General features: G+C 37.2%; 1 protein-coding gene across 3 annotated transcripts in view; it reads left to right on the top strand.

The window, feature by feature from the left end:
• BCKDHB (branched chain keto acid dehydrogenase E1 subunit beta) overlaps nucleotides 1-17010 on the top strand; it is a 125628-nt gene that overhangs the window by 10117 nt on the left and 98501 nt on the right. For all 3 annotated transcript variants that reach the window (XM_080584826.1, XM_080584825.1, XM_080584824.1), the window contains exons 4-6: nucleotides 11557-11690; nucleotides 12358-12513; nucleotides 16875-16983. In XM_080584826.1, coding sequence (XP_080440952.1) covers nucleotides 11557-11690; nucleotides 12358-12513; nucleotides 16875-16983 — 399 coding nt within the window. The remainder of the gene's footprint in view (nucleotides 1-11556; nucleotides 11691-12357; nucleotides 12514-16874; nucleotides 16984-17010) is intronic.

Raw genomic sequence — 17010 nt, 5'->3', positions numbered from 1 at the left:
TTATCACTTCCATATTTGTTTTCCTCTACTTTCTGCCTGCCTTACAGAATTGGATCTCTAAAGGACAGGGTATGTTTTGGGACAGATAAGTGCCAAGGCTGGTCTTAGCCTTCAGTGATGGAGATTCTGTGGCTTCCCTACACACGCCGTCCCAGTGCAGGATTATTCTTCTAGTTCAAAGCTTTTTTTTTATTGATAGATCTTCTCTGGATTCCGGTTGCTGCAACTGAAGGATACGGACCATCCAAAACTGAATACATTACTCTGCTTGGGTCTTACTGAGAAAAAACAGGATTGCTTACAGCTTTCTGTTGATACGTCTCATGATAATGCTAGCTTGTCCTGCAGCACTGATGTTTGTTTCCAATGTCTGACCCACTGTAATCCCTGGATGTTATTTTGCAGATCTTGTGTCTAGGGTGTAAGCTCCTGTGTGAGTTTTCAGGGAATACTTCATTCTCAGTAAATGAATAGTTTGTTTATAGTCCATCAAAATAATTCAGGACGTTCTGTTTATCGGGCCCAGGAGATGGCTGTACCTCACCATGCCCAAGACATGCCAGCATTTCTAAAATTCTGGTAGTCATTCTTTGAAGAAAAGTGTTTACTTAGACACAAAATATTTTTATGAACTTATGAGATGCAAAAACATAACAAAACAAAAAAAAACAACACTGAAGGCAAGCTCTGTGTTTAAATGAAATGCCTATGGGGAAAATCTGGATGAGAAGATAAAGCTGACCCCAGGTTGCTACAGTATTTGCTGAAGTTTCTTGGCTAAGGATAGGATATGCTTTAGAAATTGTTTAATGTCCTGACAGCTTTTAGAAGGTTCTTCCACTATTTCATGCTGCTGAAGCTGAGCAAATAGAGGTAGACATAAATTTATTTTTTAAAAATTCTAATAGTTTGCCTCCAAAATCCATAAAATACCTTACAATGTTTGTATGGTGTGACTGATTTTTTGTTAGTCATTTCAGGCAGTTGGTTATTGTGGAGACATCACAGCATGTTACTGCCCGGGGAGTGGAGATCTGTCAGGGGAGGTTCTGGGTCTGTGCTCATGGTGCCAGGCACTGCACTGCAAGGTCAGGAAGTAGCTGAAAACAGCAGGAATAGGCTGGTTGGGGCAAGTAACGCACTGCATTAATGCCTCCCACAAGCTGCTACTAGTTGGGTATTGTTGTAGCTGGTGGGGAGATGCTCTGGGGTTTTTCCATGAGTTTCTTTTAATCAATAATCATGGGGTCTTCTGCATCCTGTAAGAACATAGCAATAAGCTGTTACAGTGAAAAGAAAAACTCAACCTAAAGTAGCATGAGAAATGTGATTGGGGGTTATTGTATAAAGAGATGGATATTAAATGCTATTTTTTTTTTTTTGCCTCAGAAGCAGACTGCAAGGTTATTGAAGAAGCACCCTGCTACCTCTTTTATGTTAGTTCTTGTCCTTACTGACATATTGCATGTGGTTGAATGAAGCAGTTGGGTATTTTTGATGTGTCAGACTTAAGCTGAGGGTGGAAAATTTTATTCAGAGTTAAAAATGACTGGTTGGTATATAGAGAGTGAGTAAAATCTAAGAAATCTGGAGTTTGGTTATCCTTATATCATTGTAGATAGATTTAAGCAGATAATTATGCAGCTTTTTTTTTTTTTTTTTTTTTTTGCCTGGTTCTTCCAGAGCAGTTTGGCAAGATTGGGATTTTGTGCTGATTTATATGAATGTCTTTGAACAGTAACATCTGGAGAATGTGTTCCAGACTCATTACACAATAGTACATTTTGTTCATTTTCATCTTAAATAGCCAATTCTTTTCTTAAGATTTATAGCTAGGAAAAGAAAAGTTATAAAGCTATTTGAGAATTTGATATGGTGTAGTATGTCCTTTTACACTGTATGTTGATGGAATATTGATATAAAGAAATAAATGTCAGAGCTAAATATTTTGGTTTTAGCTTTGCTTTTAATTTTTCTAATTGTTCTGATAGCGTGCAGGTTGTGAAAAGAATGAATGTTTTGTCAGAGACTCGCTAATCTTTATTGTGATTCGCTTTATATGTTGTAAATCCGAGGGAGAGATAAGGATATACTTTTTAATATGAGCTCTGGGCTGAGTATCAAGTTCTAAGAAAGCTGTTCTAACACATTTTAAAGATATTTCAGGATACATTTCTGGGCAAAAAGTATGCGCTGCTGCTGAACTCAGGATGGAATTTTCCACTTCATAGAAAACTTGCAGTGAAACATTTAAAAATAATATTGGAGCAATACCGTGTCAAGGAGGATGAAACTCCACTCGTTAACAGTGCAAGATGGATTTTATGGACGTAACTAGTATTTGCAGTCTGTATCGATACCAGCTCTTCCTGCATAATTTTTTTGGCCATGTCTCAGATGTCAGTCTTGATGCCTTTACTATTCCTAAAGTGAATTTACGTGATTCTCAGTTTCCTTGGTAGGTCCTGTGATCAGTCCGACTTCTGTTTCATTTGTATGCATCACGTGGGACTAATTTACTGTTTTTTCTGCCTCTCTGGTTAGTGATGAGAGTGTGGTAATTATCACCACTTCAGTTTAAGAAGGTGCTGCAGTCTTTATTACAGGGGGTGCAACATTTTTGAGTTTTCTTGGATGTAATTTGTTAGAAGCCTGGAAGGGTCAAACTGCTCACGACCACTGCCTGTGAGTCCAGTCAAATGTCTAAGCAGCTTTGTGACAGAAGCACTTTGAGGAGCAGGTTAAACTTAATTTAACTTGATTCAATGTCATCTTCTAGTGACTAGACTGACATAACACACTGCCAATTCATTATAGAAAATCTAGAAAAATCTTTCTGTTAATTTGTAGAAACATCGAATCCTTGTCTGGCAAGGACTTTTCACTCTCATATGGAAGCACCAGGTATAGATCAGTTTATTGATTTTTCTCATGCACATGCTTTGTATTACCTGTGAGATGCCAGTTTTTCATTACTGCAGATTACTGGTCATTCAGTACTTCTGATTACTATTTATCAGCATTAAATCTCTGCTGTTGGGTTGAGAATAGTTGCATCACAACTTAGGGTAGAGGCAGCATGCTTTCAAACTTTCATAAAACATTTCTACGGTATTGATACTAATGAGTGTGGGAGAGGCTGCCTTGTATATATCACAATTTTGCTTCTTCCTCGGTTTGTCATCTAGATAGCTTACCCAGCTTGTTATAGCAGAGTTTTCATTAACATGTTTTAATTCTTAGCCTTTTCCTGTTGGATAACTTGTCAGGTAATGTTGCAGGTCCTCTGAAAATGCATGGGACTTATCAAAGCCTCTTAAATAAAGCTGATATACTATCCCGTGGTTATACCTATATATAAATGTTTGGTAGATGTTGATTTTAGAGCTTGTTTTTCCAAGTGAGTATTCTGTCATCTGATACAGGTTTGCAAGTCTCTCTAGTCAGTTATGCTTTTCTGCAAGCGTGCTTCTCACAGCAAAAGTTTTTGGTGGGTGAGCAAGGATTGTTATTGCTGGAGGAGCACACAAATGCCGTGGTGTGGTTAGGCACAGTGCTTTTTTTCTTTAGGCTGGTATAACGTGGTGTATGAGCCAGACGAGCAGACTGTGGGATCAGGAGTGGGCTACCTGCACAGTCATCAACAAAAATCAATTCTGATGAGTAAATCTGCTGCCTTGATGTGAGCTGCTGATAAAACATTTTTCGAACAGTGTGGAGCTGAATCAGTGCTATTTTATCAGCGTCATGAAGTGCTTCCATCAGCAGGACAGGTGCAGACGTAAGAAGTTTGGGCAGTCAGCATGTAGCCCTGCTTGGAGCCATTAATGAACCATAGAATAATAAGGGCTGGAAGGAAGAGTCCTTGAAGGTCATCTGCTCCAAACAGATAATCAAAGTAGAGTCAGTTTAGGTTGCTGGTGGTCTTGTCCAGGTGTGATTTGGATATGTCCAGGGAAGGAGCTTACACAATCACTCTGGGCAGCCTGTTCCAGCATTTGGCTACTATCAGAGTGATTTTTTTCCACATATATAATCATTTTCCCTTTTTGCATCTTTGTTTCACCTATCACTGTGTACCTGAAAAGAATCCGATCTTGCCCCCCCCTTCTGTACTACTGCTTGGCTGCTTTTCTATTATGGAAGGATTAAGTGGCATACAAATTTACTGGCCGTTTGAAGTTGGTGCAAAAGCTTTGCATTAACCTCCATGACCTCTCCTTTTTCCACTTGCCTGCTGATAATTAGATGATATGTTTTGTCATTTTTGCTATACTCGTTAGCTGTCGGTGGGATGCTAGTTTGTCACAAATGACAGGAAATCTGATGTGGGGGAGAGGGACAGAAAGCAAGTTTACCCTATGTGCGTTAGGTAGGTAGGGCTGTTAATAAATAAATTTTCCTGGGTCTTCCCTCATCCAGAGAGCCATAAACCTGACAGTAACTTAGTGGTTAATGTTATGTTCATGCTAGGAACAACTTTAAGAATTTATGAAGTTTTACTAGAAAGTAAGTTTATTTTCATTCCAAGCTTTCAGTTTAGTTAGTTGTGTAAGATTATGATAAGATGACTGAGGAGGCTGTTCCCCATCCATAGTAATATTTTCTTTATGCTCCAGTAGTTCTCCCGAATCTGATATTCTTTAGGTTCTTTGAAGATTAAAAGAAAATACAATAAACATGCTTTTCTCGTAAGGGAGTCTTGGGGAGAGGAGAGGAAAATACAGGTTAGGTGTATGGAGCACTTGGAAGAAAAATGTACCATCTTGAGCGAGAGAATGTCATGTTGAGAACAACTGGAACTAGAGCTGCTACTTCCAATATGCAGGTCTATTCACATGTACGAATGCCTTGGAAATAGTAATCAGAGAGGACTTGAAAGGAAAATCTTACCCGTCAGCTGCTTATAATTTCCAATTTACTTGAACTACTCTTCAGAGGTGTTGGTTATTCAGTGGGGCAAAACAAATCTGGATTGACCTGGAACAGGAATCCCTTAGTTCTTGTTCTTCACAGCTACCTGTGAAGATGGGTGTCCTTTTCTTTGGGCAGCACTGTGGTCATTACTGGTTCAGAAAGAGACTTTTTTTTTTTTTTTAACTAAGTGATTTTTTAAATTTTTTTTCCAAAGTGAAGCTTAACTGAAATTCCTGTAAAAGTGAAACCGTGTTTGAAGACTTATTTCTCATTTGGCAGTAGTAAATAGTAAAACTTTTGTACGGAGGAAGTTGGGCTCTGACATTGCAAAGTAGAATGCTATAGCAGATTTTGCAACGCCAGAGGAGGGAGCAGATAATGTATTTTACTGTGTGCAAATTTCTTTTCTGACCCATTTTTCTGTCACTCACAGTTTTGTGAAATGTCTTTTTTTTTTTTTTTTTTTTGTCTTAGCTGTGTCTGATTGCCAAAACATGACTTCTTAGATTCCTTAAGGAAAGGGATGGAAAACTGCCATGGAATTAGCTGCTAATTAGTCAAAATTCAAATTAATTTTTCTTCTACCTGAGTTGTGGGATTAGGGAAGTCTGAAGGTTGGATAGATTATGTTAAATTATGCTAAATAATAGATTTAGTAGATGTACGTCTACAAAGAGTCCTAGATATTCCAGGATTAGAACAGTTCTCTAAAGGCACAATTTATTTAAAGTCAATTCTTTCTACCTGAATTTTCTACACAAACTCCCCAGTGAATAATTAGCAAGGAGCTAGTCTGCTGGGATTTCCTTGTCTTTCCAGCCCTTTATTTTTCCTTGTGCACCCACGATCATTGCACTTAAAGACATAATACATTTAGCTTGTTGGATTCCTTTATTTGACTTCTAATGGGTATTTTTAATGGAAGTTATTGAGATCACAGGGACAAATGAAATGGTGCCTGTATAGATTGCTGATTTATTTATTTATTTTAAGATGCTTTTCTTTAAACAAAAGTGATGTACAAGTATCTTAATAAACAAATGCCTTTAAGTAAATCAACAGTGCTACCCAACCCACCCAAATCTTCCAACATAAGTTCTTACAGAGCAAAAGGCTCCAGAGAGCTGGAGCCTTGAGTGATGTGTTAGTATATAGAAGATTTTATACTGTTTGAACAACTCATTTTTGGAGATAAATTAAGACCGGAACATGTTTCATTGCAGATACTGAAAGCTGAAATACTTTTTTCCTGACAGCTTGGAATAAATAAAGAAGAAGCAGGCCAAAACATTAATGCATAATAATCGACTACATATGCCTGTAAACATGTGTTCTGTTAGGTTGCTATGAAACTTCCCTCTTGGAGGAGAAAATGACTGTAAAACCAAGTTAAAGCTGTTGCCCCTTAGGCAGAGGATCAGTGGTAATTTGAACATTTGTGAGGTGCTTAACTCTTTGTTCCAAAAATCACACAGACCAAGCTTGTTTTATTCAAATAAAAATAGTTCAGAGGGGGATGAAGGAATTGTTTTTAAAAAAATGGCTTTTAGTCAGCTACCGCGTTTTTACTTCAGTATTTAATCTTTTCAGATTTACCTACTGTGTATTTGTTCACATTCCTAACATGCATCTGCTCTTTCTGAGTTGTTGGGATGGAGACATGAGGAGAAGCATCCATTTTTCACATAGCCTCGTGTGCCATCTTGTTTAACTAGCTGCATGGATAAGGGCACCAATATGTTTGGATGGCTGAAAGTCGGGATGCTGATAAAGTCGGGCAGGCTGACTGAAGTGGACAAAGGCATAACGTCTGTCTTCAGAGGCTGACGCACGTGAGTTCAGATAACGCAGAGGTATTACTGCCACCTGTAGTGAAAAGCCAGCTTGCTGAGTCTGTGCTCATTTGTTTTGAGCTGCTTGGCTGACGCAAGTAGTAGGGGAAGGGTACATTTTAGGAAATGTTTCTTCATAGATATAGAAATGAAATATGGAATGACACAGTATCTCTGGCTTAGTTGTTTAAGTTAGATTTCAGCTGAGTGAATGGTTTGCCAAGGTTGATAAGAATGACTTAATCAAAATGATGTCCTTTTCACATTTGAAAAATAGGTAAAAATACATAGGGTTTAAATTTTCAGTGTTTAAATATTTTGTATTACTTTTATTAATGATTTCCTTACTGCATATATACAAACAGGAGGCTAAAGCCATACCTTAAAAGTTTTAGCGTTCAGGGAAATTGGTAAATTTGTTTTATCCTAACAATGTGTATATCTTTAATCTTAAAAGGCTAGCTTTTATATAAAACAAATACTTACTGAAGCCCTATCCAACGCTTGTTTTCCCATCTAATGAAAAGAAAAGGAGTTTTTTAGGCTTTGCTTGTAAGAAGGGGTCAGTATTATTGTTTTACATCTTAAATAGAAAACGTTACTGAGTAATGAATCTTATTCATTGAGAATTACCTGATTCTGTCTTTACTGCTTTAAGCTATAGTACTTCAGGATTACACCTTTAGTTCTGAAAGCCCAAACGAGGTGCTTCAGACTGCCCGTGTTATAACTGTCATGGTATATTTCATATTTGCATTCACTGATTCTCACTTGATTTATTGTACTCCATTGATTGCAGCACACTGCCTCTAATTTAGTATCTCAAACTATTTTCAGCAATTTTATTGGGATGTCTTTTATATTCAGAATCACAGAAAGGAATAATAGTGTGGTAGATCTAAAATGCTTTTAAATTCATTCATCTACCCAAAATTGATATTAAACAATTATTTTTGAAGTTCTTCTAAAGTACTACTTGAAAACTAATTTTACAAGATTGTTCAAATCCATTTAAATATCAGGGCGATATAAAATTATTTATAGTACCAACACATGAGGCTATTTCAGTGTACTTTGAAAAATCCATTCTTAAATAATAAGGTTAGGTAAGCTTTGCATGATTTGACTTTTCTTGGGCAATTCTCAGCAATCTGTTTACTTTCTTATGTGACTGTACGCATTGCCAGCCTGTTTTATCCTCCTATCTGTGCTGTGTCCATGACTTGTCTTCCAGCGTGGTGTTTGAGAGAGAGGAATCGTGACAAAATGGAATAGTATACCCTGGAGGAACAAGAAGTTGAAATGCAAACTATGTCCTAACCATCCCTTCCCCAGCTACTTACTGTTATACTGGTTTTCAGGCTCCCATGAAATGTAGTGAATTAAAACAAAAACAAAACAGCAAAACCTACAACATTTTGGAGTTTCCGTTTGCATGTATATGATCAAAATGCCATGTGAGTGAATAAAAGTGAAATGCATTGAGCTGCCAATAAACTTCTATGAGGAGGGAAGTATAATTATGTCTTGGTAATGTTAATGCATTCCTAGCTTGGTAAAATATGAGTTGTTTTAAATTAAACAAGCAAAACACCATTAAACGCATCAGTGAAAGAAGGGAAATAAAATGTCAAATTCAAGGCATGCTAGACTGAATATGGAAGAGGGGAAGAGATGTTTGTCAGCTGTTGCAGACGGATGTGGGTCTGGGGACAGCTCTGGAGGCTGCGTGTGAAGCAGGGCTTCCTCGCAGTGGTGAGGCCTGGGGGCAAATACACATTTGTATAGGTGCTTCATGTGCCTTTTTCCTGGCTAAAAATTACTTAGGCTGAAGAAAGTTGGCTGATCATTGGATTCTACAGGTCCTGAAAAATAAAAATGTCGATGTTAAACGGAGGCCTGGATTGCCCAGGCCACTACAGGTGGTGCTGATATCTGTGGCCAAGGCCTGTTGCATGTGGGGGAATGGCCTGGGGAGCAAGGCGAAGGCCGCGATGCCTGCCAGGGGAGGAATCGAGGACAACTTGTACAGTGTGTAGTCACTCTAGTTTCAAAAATCGTATTATGTTCTAATTGCAGAATTTCTTTTCATGGCACTATTTTCCTTCTGTGCGCTATGGATTAGTTTCCTGATCTACGGATTCTGCAGAAATAGCCCTGGAAGCCAGAATTCCTTACTCTGCATGGGAGGAGGAAAGGCCTGACGTGACTGAAACCTTCCCCTTTTGTCAGCTTTTAAAGGAAGACACAATTCCTGTTTGATGCTTTTTGAACATTTTTTTTTTCATTTTGTTAAATTTCTCAGCAGTAAAGCCAAGAAATGATTGACGTCTATGGGAAATTACTATAATTAAAGACAATAAAAACAAGCTACATCTTCTATGCGGATCTTCCCCACTTCTGGATTTCTCAGAGTATTCTCTTTTTCTCTGGGAACCTTTTGGGGCCGGGGAAGTTTTTATGTAGTGACATTGCCAGACAAATTGGTAGTTCTAGTAAAGGAAGAATAAAAATAGGGAGGCTAGTCATGTTACTGAGGCACACTGGTAAAATAATGCCCGGCAACAATAAATGGCAGTGCTATGAAGGTACTGCCATTCAGACTTCCTGTGCTATTTTCAGGCTGAACAACTTTTGAGGACAATACCTGCAGAGATTATTTATTACTGTTTTTTCCAGGAGCTGTGAAATGAAGTACAGCTGACCCACATCTGGAAATTACTTAGATCAGCTTGCTCATAAATCTTGGATATGAGAGCTAGTTGGTCTTCCCACTTGTGAAATGTTCTGAGATCTGCAGGGCGCTCTGTTCTGACTCAGAGTTGATTGGGATAATATTTGATGGGTGTTTGGCATCCAGACAGCAAAAATAACTTTAACAAAATTATAGCATAGCTTTTGAAATATTTGGAATTAAATTTTAATTGCTGAGCTAGTTGTGGTAACATTCTTTCTGTCTTCTGTAGGAATGGCCATACAAAGAAAGTCCATCCAAGTCCTAAGAAATGAAAGCTAGAAGTATCTTGGATATTAATTTATAAACAAGAAGCAGCCCAGTGTGCACATGTCTTAAAAGTACTGTAGATCATAGGGATCTGTATTTCAAACACAGATTTATGAGAAATGAGTCAAAGTCATGGAAGTTCAAAATCACTAATTTCAGAAAAAGTGCTTTCCCTCAAAATAGACAATTTTTAAGGTGCTTCAAAGTTTCTTCTGTCTTGTTTACAAAATTGTGGAGTGTCCTGAAATTGTGGTAGCCCTTTGGACATGTGATGACTTGCATAGCCTCACTGACGCTACCAATGTTCTAATATCATTGGATGGCTTTTTTTTTTTTTTTTTTTAACTTACCTTAATTACCTTGTAATGTTCCTGTTGGGGTGAGAGAGGGAGAAATGCAGAAGGAGGGCCAAAAACTAATTCCTGATCTGTCAAACACCAAAACAAATTAACCCTTGAAGTATGAAACTCAAAACACCGTGGAGGGCACACGGACAATGCACGAGCAGTGACAGTGCTATGCTGGGTGATGTGGGAAGACGAAAGACATGTACGTGAAAGATTTGCTAAACATGCCTTCCTGTATCATAAATACAGCTGTGGGTAGTGGTTCTGCGTTTATCATCCGTTTCTGAAACCTCCTGTTAGCTTCCCTTTCTCCAGTTTATTAACTTGCAGCTATTGAGACTAGGAGTTTTCAGAGTAATAATTTTTCCTAACTATTAATTCATTAATCTTTCTTTTATTAGTTATTTATTTAGTGGTTAGCAAGCTATTAATTTACTCTATAGCCACTGATGTGCTCCATGCTCAATTTTTTTTCCCCACCCAGTTTGAAGTCTTGGCATATTCATGCACGATGCACTCTTGTGAAAACCTGCTGTCCATCTCCCAGTGCTCTAAAAGGAAAATTTAATAGCATCACTAGGTTCTCTTGTTGGTCTGCTGAGGGAGTATGGTACTTGTAGCAAATACTTTACATATATCTTATAGAAGAAATTTTAATGGTGTTTTGCCTCCCTCCCCCTCCTTGTCTTTAATTTCACGCACTGACCAATTTTATATTTACCTATTAGATTGATGCATATTTGTAATCTGAAGCTGGTGTAGCACAGAAATATGTCAGAGTTAAAATGACCTTTTACACTCTCACAGGGCAGATACAAAACAGAATATTTGATTTCGTCTTGTGCCTCCAACAGCAGAAACAGTTTTTTTTTTTTTTTTCTCCTTCCCCTCTTGCCTTGGAGATGAACCAAATTATTTAGGAAATGAAGTCTTAACTTACAAAAGGCTGGTTAGACTGGGCTCTACTTATGGGGATTGTCGGGAGTATACTCTTGATAAATGCCTTTGTAGAGCCATGTACATTTGAGTATGGACAGATCATTTTGACTGTCTGGATTAAAAACCAAACAGTTGAAGGAACACTACTGTTCTGTGTTGTAAGCTTTCTTAATGCTTGTAAGTATTTTTTATACCTCCTGTATAAACATGGTGATGCATGTTTATCTATATCTACATCAGAACAAATTATTTTCCTTGAAGTGCTAATAAGAGTATTGTAAATTACTGAAACTGTTTTTATCTTGCATTTCATTTCTCCTTGTCTTCCTCTGAGTGGTTACAAATTAAAGTGAAAATATCCTTATCTGTAATGGATGTGTATGATTGCTATACCTAGAAAGCCCATCTAAAGAGCCATGTGCTTAATTGAAGAGGATTTGTTTATAACTTGAGTATTTCTGGGGCTAGGTTTTCCACTTAGAACCAGTGTATTAAAGAAATTGTTCTTCTTTTATAGGTAAAGATAGAGTTTTCAATACACCCTTGTGTGAGCAAGGAATTGTTGGATTTGGTATTGGAGTTGCCGTTGCAGGTGCTACAGCTATCGCAGAAATTCAGTTTGCAGATTATATTTTTCCAGCATTTGATCAGGTTAGTACTTAGAAATTTGAATGAAGTAAAATGAAATGTTATGGCTTTATGTTTAAATTATTCTTCTGTTCATATTAATATTGGTTTAAATATATATATATTTTGCAAAAATATCCACAAATGTATTACTAATATTTATGCATACTTTAAATAAACAGGAAGATACTAGGGCCAGGTTGAAGTCCTGATTACCTAATGTAAATTAAAGATGTGGTTTGAAGCAAATGTCTGTCTTTGATTTTATTATGGGTTTCGTGGCCACGTTGGCTTAAGCAGCTTTAAATTCCCCAGCTGTGTCTTCCCCACACCATCTCTCACTTCTTTGTGCGATTGCAGCCAACCACGTGGCCACATGACAAACCACAAGTTTAAATGGGGCTGATAGATTGTCTGGGAATCGGAAAACAACTGGGCTATATGGCTACCCTTGAGGCCTGGGCATTTAACTTGAACACGCTAAATTACTGAATCACTTGCCTTGGAAAATGTTTGCTTTTCTACTGACTTACAGGAATCTTTTGCTTCTAATTTGGTTCTGTGAATTCCAAGCATGGAGTAGATGATGTATTTACATCTCATGCATTGTAGATGTTTAATGATATGTAACTAAGGGTATTGGATGCTACTTTTGTATATGGAAAGGATTTTGTTTTGTTTTCCTTTCCAGATTGTTAACGAAGCAGCAAAATACCGTTACCGCTCGGGAGATCTGTTTAATTGTGGAAGCCTCACCATCAGAGCCCCCTGGGGTTGTGTGGGTCATGGTGCACTGTATCACTCTCAGAGTCCAGAAGCTTTTTTCGCTCATTGTCCAGGAATAAAGGTACAGTAATTCACATTTGACGAAGATTGATTTTGAGTGAATCAGAGTAACCAGACTGATGAGTCTGAGTGCAGGCAGGGAAAGGAGGATGGTAGTCAGAGTACACAGCAAAAAATGTGAATATGCTAATTAAGTACTGTTAGAAGTTTAATATTTATAAAACTTAAACTGTATTAAGAGTTTGAGAATTTGTAGCCATTATTGAAACAAACTTCAGCAGATGTAGCATTTTGTGTTTGTGTGCTTTTTGCACTGAAAGCGTACATTCTACATTTGTTTGGTGTCTAGCATTGTATAGAAATTAAAAACTAACGAATAGTGCTTTCCTTTTTTTTTTTTTTTTTCTCCTCTCTGTATCTGTCATATTAAGTGCATTATAAAATTGATTCAAATGAATGACAGTGACAGGACAAGAGATACTGGGTGCAAGCTGAAACACAGGAGGTTCCCTCTGAGTGCCAGGAAACACTTCACTGTGCGGGTGGGTGACTGAGCGCTGGCACAGGTTGCCCAGAGAGGTGGTAGAGTCTCCCTGCCTAGGGACATTCAAAAGCCAGTTGGACGTGGTCCTGGGCAGCCTGCTCTGGGTGGCCCTGCTGAAGCAGGGGTGGGAGCAGATGGCCTCCAGAGGGCCCTGCCCACCTCAGCCATTCTCTGACTCTGTGGATGATAAACTGGGGCAAGCTTTCAACATGAGAAAGTGGCATATCTTGAAAGTTGAGTTTCCTAGCGTTTTGATAGATAAGTTTCCTGGTGAAGATAGAGGGGACAGATCTGTTAATCTCTGATAAATCAAGCACTGTTTGCCAGTTCTCAGTTTTTTTCTGAGTAAATTTGGTGTCTATGGACTTGTACTTTTGGATTAACTGCCATCCAGTCCATTAAGAAATGACTCATAGCGTGATTAATGTGAAGGTCTTAAGCAAAAGCAGTATTTGTATGCTGGAGACACATGTTCATTGTTTATATTTTGTTTAAACTTTTGCCTTAATATTATTTCAGTGTTCTAAAATGTCAGATATGACTTTTTTTTTTTTTTTATAGGTAGGCCATTTCTACTTGCTTCTCTTTAATTAAATAAGAGCTTGGATTATTCACATTTTATTGCATGTTATTCACGTTTTATCTTGTGATATTTGGGAAAGGGAATACATCTTTTTTCTTTGAGGTGTTTGTATACTAAACTTGAAAATATTTCCCTATACAGACAAAAGTAAACTACAAAGTCTCTTGCCAGGTAATTGAATCAAAGGGTTTTTCGAGCTTGTTCAAAAACTAGAGTTGTTTATTATGGCATAGAAGAACAAGGTAGACCTGGCATCAGTATCTTAATCTTAGAAAGTGTCTAATATATGCTGGTCTTTGTTGGTCAATCTCAAATCTTCATATTGAACAAAGTGCTGAGGTTTTGTAGTCCACTCTGCTGATTAAAACCCCTTTCAAGTTCAGTGCAACCTAATACTACTGTGTTCAGTCTTCTGAATAAGTTAGTAAGTCAGAATTTCATTTTATCACTCCTGATAATTTCATTCTTTTCTCTCATCTTTAATTCTTCTTTTTCTTTTCTTCATTTTCTTCTTTCAGTGTAAATGTATGTAAGGAAAATACCCTTCCAGATCAACATCATAAACTGTATATCATAGCTATACCAAGGATGAGGTGAATTAATATAAATATGCTGGTGTGTGGCTTGCAAATACTACTGAGGAGAAGTGATGGGAAGTGAGGTTGGGAAGTAGCTACAGGGAATGAGAGGAATTCAGAGTTGCTGAAGAGCTTGAAGGAACCCAGGGCAGAAGTTCCTTGGGTAATGTGCTAAAATACATTGCGGCCATCTCAGTTAAAGGGCATACTAAATTATGTGGAATTGGTGGAACAATATACTAATTTTGAATGCACACAGAAGTATATTAGACTCTTGAATTTTGTATCTTTGTGAAAACAAAGCTCCTTTAATATTTTTTGCAAAGCTTTTCATTAATGCAGTTAATGTTTGAAACAGTTGTAGCTTCTTTGCTGAAATTGAAACGTATCTCTATTTCATATAAATGTGCTAGTAGTAGAACATAAATATTACTCAGTGAAAACTTTTGGCATCAAAGTTGCAGGAAACTTTTTTAAAAGAACAAAAATCCATCCCTTAATGTATAAATCCAGCAATGCAAATGAAACTTTGGTCCAGATGTACTTGCAGAGTCCTGTGTCTGTGCATATTTTGTCAAAATCACGGGAAGAAAGGCCATGTATTACAAACCTGGGAGGGTAGGAGATACCCATGGGGAGGATGGTTTCCAAAACTACCCACTTACTAAGCTCAGTGGTTGATTACTGACTGAAGATTTTTATACTCTGTTTTTCTTAAGTGGAACTGAGGTTTAGTTTTCCTAAGCAAAAGAGGGTTTGTATGACTTGGGCTGTTCAAGGGAAGGACTGTAATCATTAGTGCTTAAGACAGGGCTTGTTGAAGTGAGGAGGTAATTGTTAGATCATTGTGTCTTGTCTACTGTTGTAAGGAGGTATGTCTTAATGGATACAACTGTCTTAAATTATTGTAATGACTCTTTATTCCATTGGAAGACTGCACCAGGATTTTTACCATCACAGCTAGAAGCTTTCTTTTTGGTTCCAGCCTAAATTTCTTCTTAACTTGTATCTTTAACTTATCTGTCTTTCATCTTCTCTTTCATGTGCTAAGAGCAATTGTTTTCTCTTTAGTCATTGTTTCTTTTTAGTCTAAACAAATCAAACTATCAAAGAGATGTTAAACAATTTCCGAAGCTTTTTTGGCATCTGTTTTGATTCGTTTTCTTTCAAAACTGTTGATGTAGTCATGAAGTATTCCAACTGACTTTCTAGCAGCAATTTTTGCAATAGTACTAACACTTCCTTGACTACAAGATTGTCTTTTACAGCTGTACTGCACAGTGTCCTAGTTATCCTTTGAGCAAATAATACTTTCAGATCCTTCTCTGAATTTCTACTGCCGAGTTCTAAATTTATAATAAAAATTTAGTCCATAGATGTGTGTCTTATTACTATGTGAACTGGTGCTTTTGACATCATTCTCTGTATTGGTGGTGACTGAGCTTTCAAATAGATTTCATTTCCACGCTCTGACTTAATTTCACAAATGAATACAGTAAATAAAGTCCCTCCTAAAAATGATCCTGAAGGAGCTGTGCTGGTGACATCCGTAAGTCTGACAATTTTCCACATCAAATGTTTTTTTTGGAGTATAAAAAGATTGCTTCTCCCTTGCTTAGAAAAATCACTTATCAACTTAATTTGAGGCGATAGCTAATTTGGGTTGTGTTTTGACTCTTCTGTGTTATATTTTTATCATTAAATGTTCTTACTCTCAAAGTTTTTTAAAGCCTTGCAAACTCTTTGTTAGGTGCTAAGTTAACATAACTGTAGTTACGTGTTGTGTGCGCGTGTTGTTTTTTTTCTAATGCTTTCAGTCAGAGGTTGCCACTTCTTACTTCACAGCTATAAAACGTTCACTAGTAGTCTTGACCCTGCCTGCACCAGCTTTTAGAGATCTGAGATGTAGTTTAGCTGGCCCTTCTGATTCGAGGGAGTTGAGCTCTCTTGGCTTTTATTTTCATTTAAACTGACATTTTGGTGATTTTCTGATCGTTATTATAATCAACATTTTCTTAGATCATTCATAATTAACTCTTCTGCTGGAAAAACAATTACGTTTTTTCCTTTCAAGTATTCAGATTACATCTAGAGGACTTGCTTACAGTTTTGTTTGTTTGACAGTAGTTTCAGTGTTTATTTATTTATTTATTTTTGGAGGGGCCTCCAGAAAGATCAAATTTCAGGCTTCCACCATAAGTAAAGGAAATCAACTTTAAAATGCTAACTCCTTTTCAAGTCTTCAAAATTTACTGGACCAAGTCTGAAGACCTTCCCAGACCGTTCCAAGGAACCTTTACCTAAACAACTTCAGATCACTCAGCTGATTTTTTTTTTTGTCATCCACCCACATTAAAATACTAGTTCTGTAAAAATAATAGTTTTTTTGAATCTTTCTTCTGTTCCTCCAACCTCAAAATGCTATTGTTGATATGTTAGTTCTACCTTATCTGAGGGGAATAAATTAGTATTTAAATCATTGTGTAGAGGGGAACTATTCAAGCCTCATTAATAAATGAAATAAAATTGAAAACTTGCAGTGTTGTGTTAGTAAGGTAGTACTGATGTTAATGTACTTTGTAACAACTGTGCAATAGTTGCATAATTTTATTTAAAGCAAGTAATTACTTTTTTTTTTTTTGACATTCAGTGTAATACTGAGGAAGCTTGTAGGAGACTTGTACTTTAAATAAACTCTTTTAAAAATATTTTTGCAGGTTGTTATTCCAAGGAGTCCTCTTCAGGCCAAAGGACTACTGCTTTCATGCATAGAGGACAAAAATCCATGCATATTCTTTGAACCTAAAATACTTTACAGAGCTGCAGGTAAAGATTTATATTGCTGTGATTTCC

This window comes from Anser brachyrhynchus, assembly GCF_964034855.1.
Source record: "Anser brachyrhynchus genome assembly, chromosome: 3".
In the NCBI taxonomy this organism is placed as follows: domain Eukaryota; kingdom Metazoa; phylum Chordata; class Aves; order Anseriformes; family Anatidae; genus Anser; species Anser brachyrhynchus.
The sequence above is the reverse complement of the archived record's forward strand: the minus strand, read 5'-3'. Positions and strand labels throughout refer to the sequence as shown.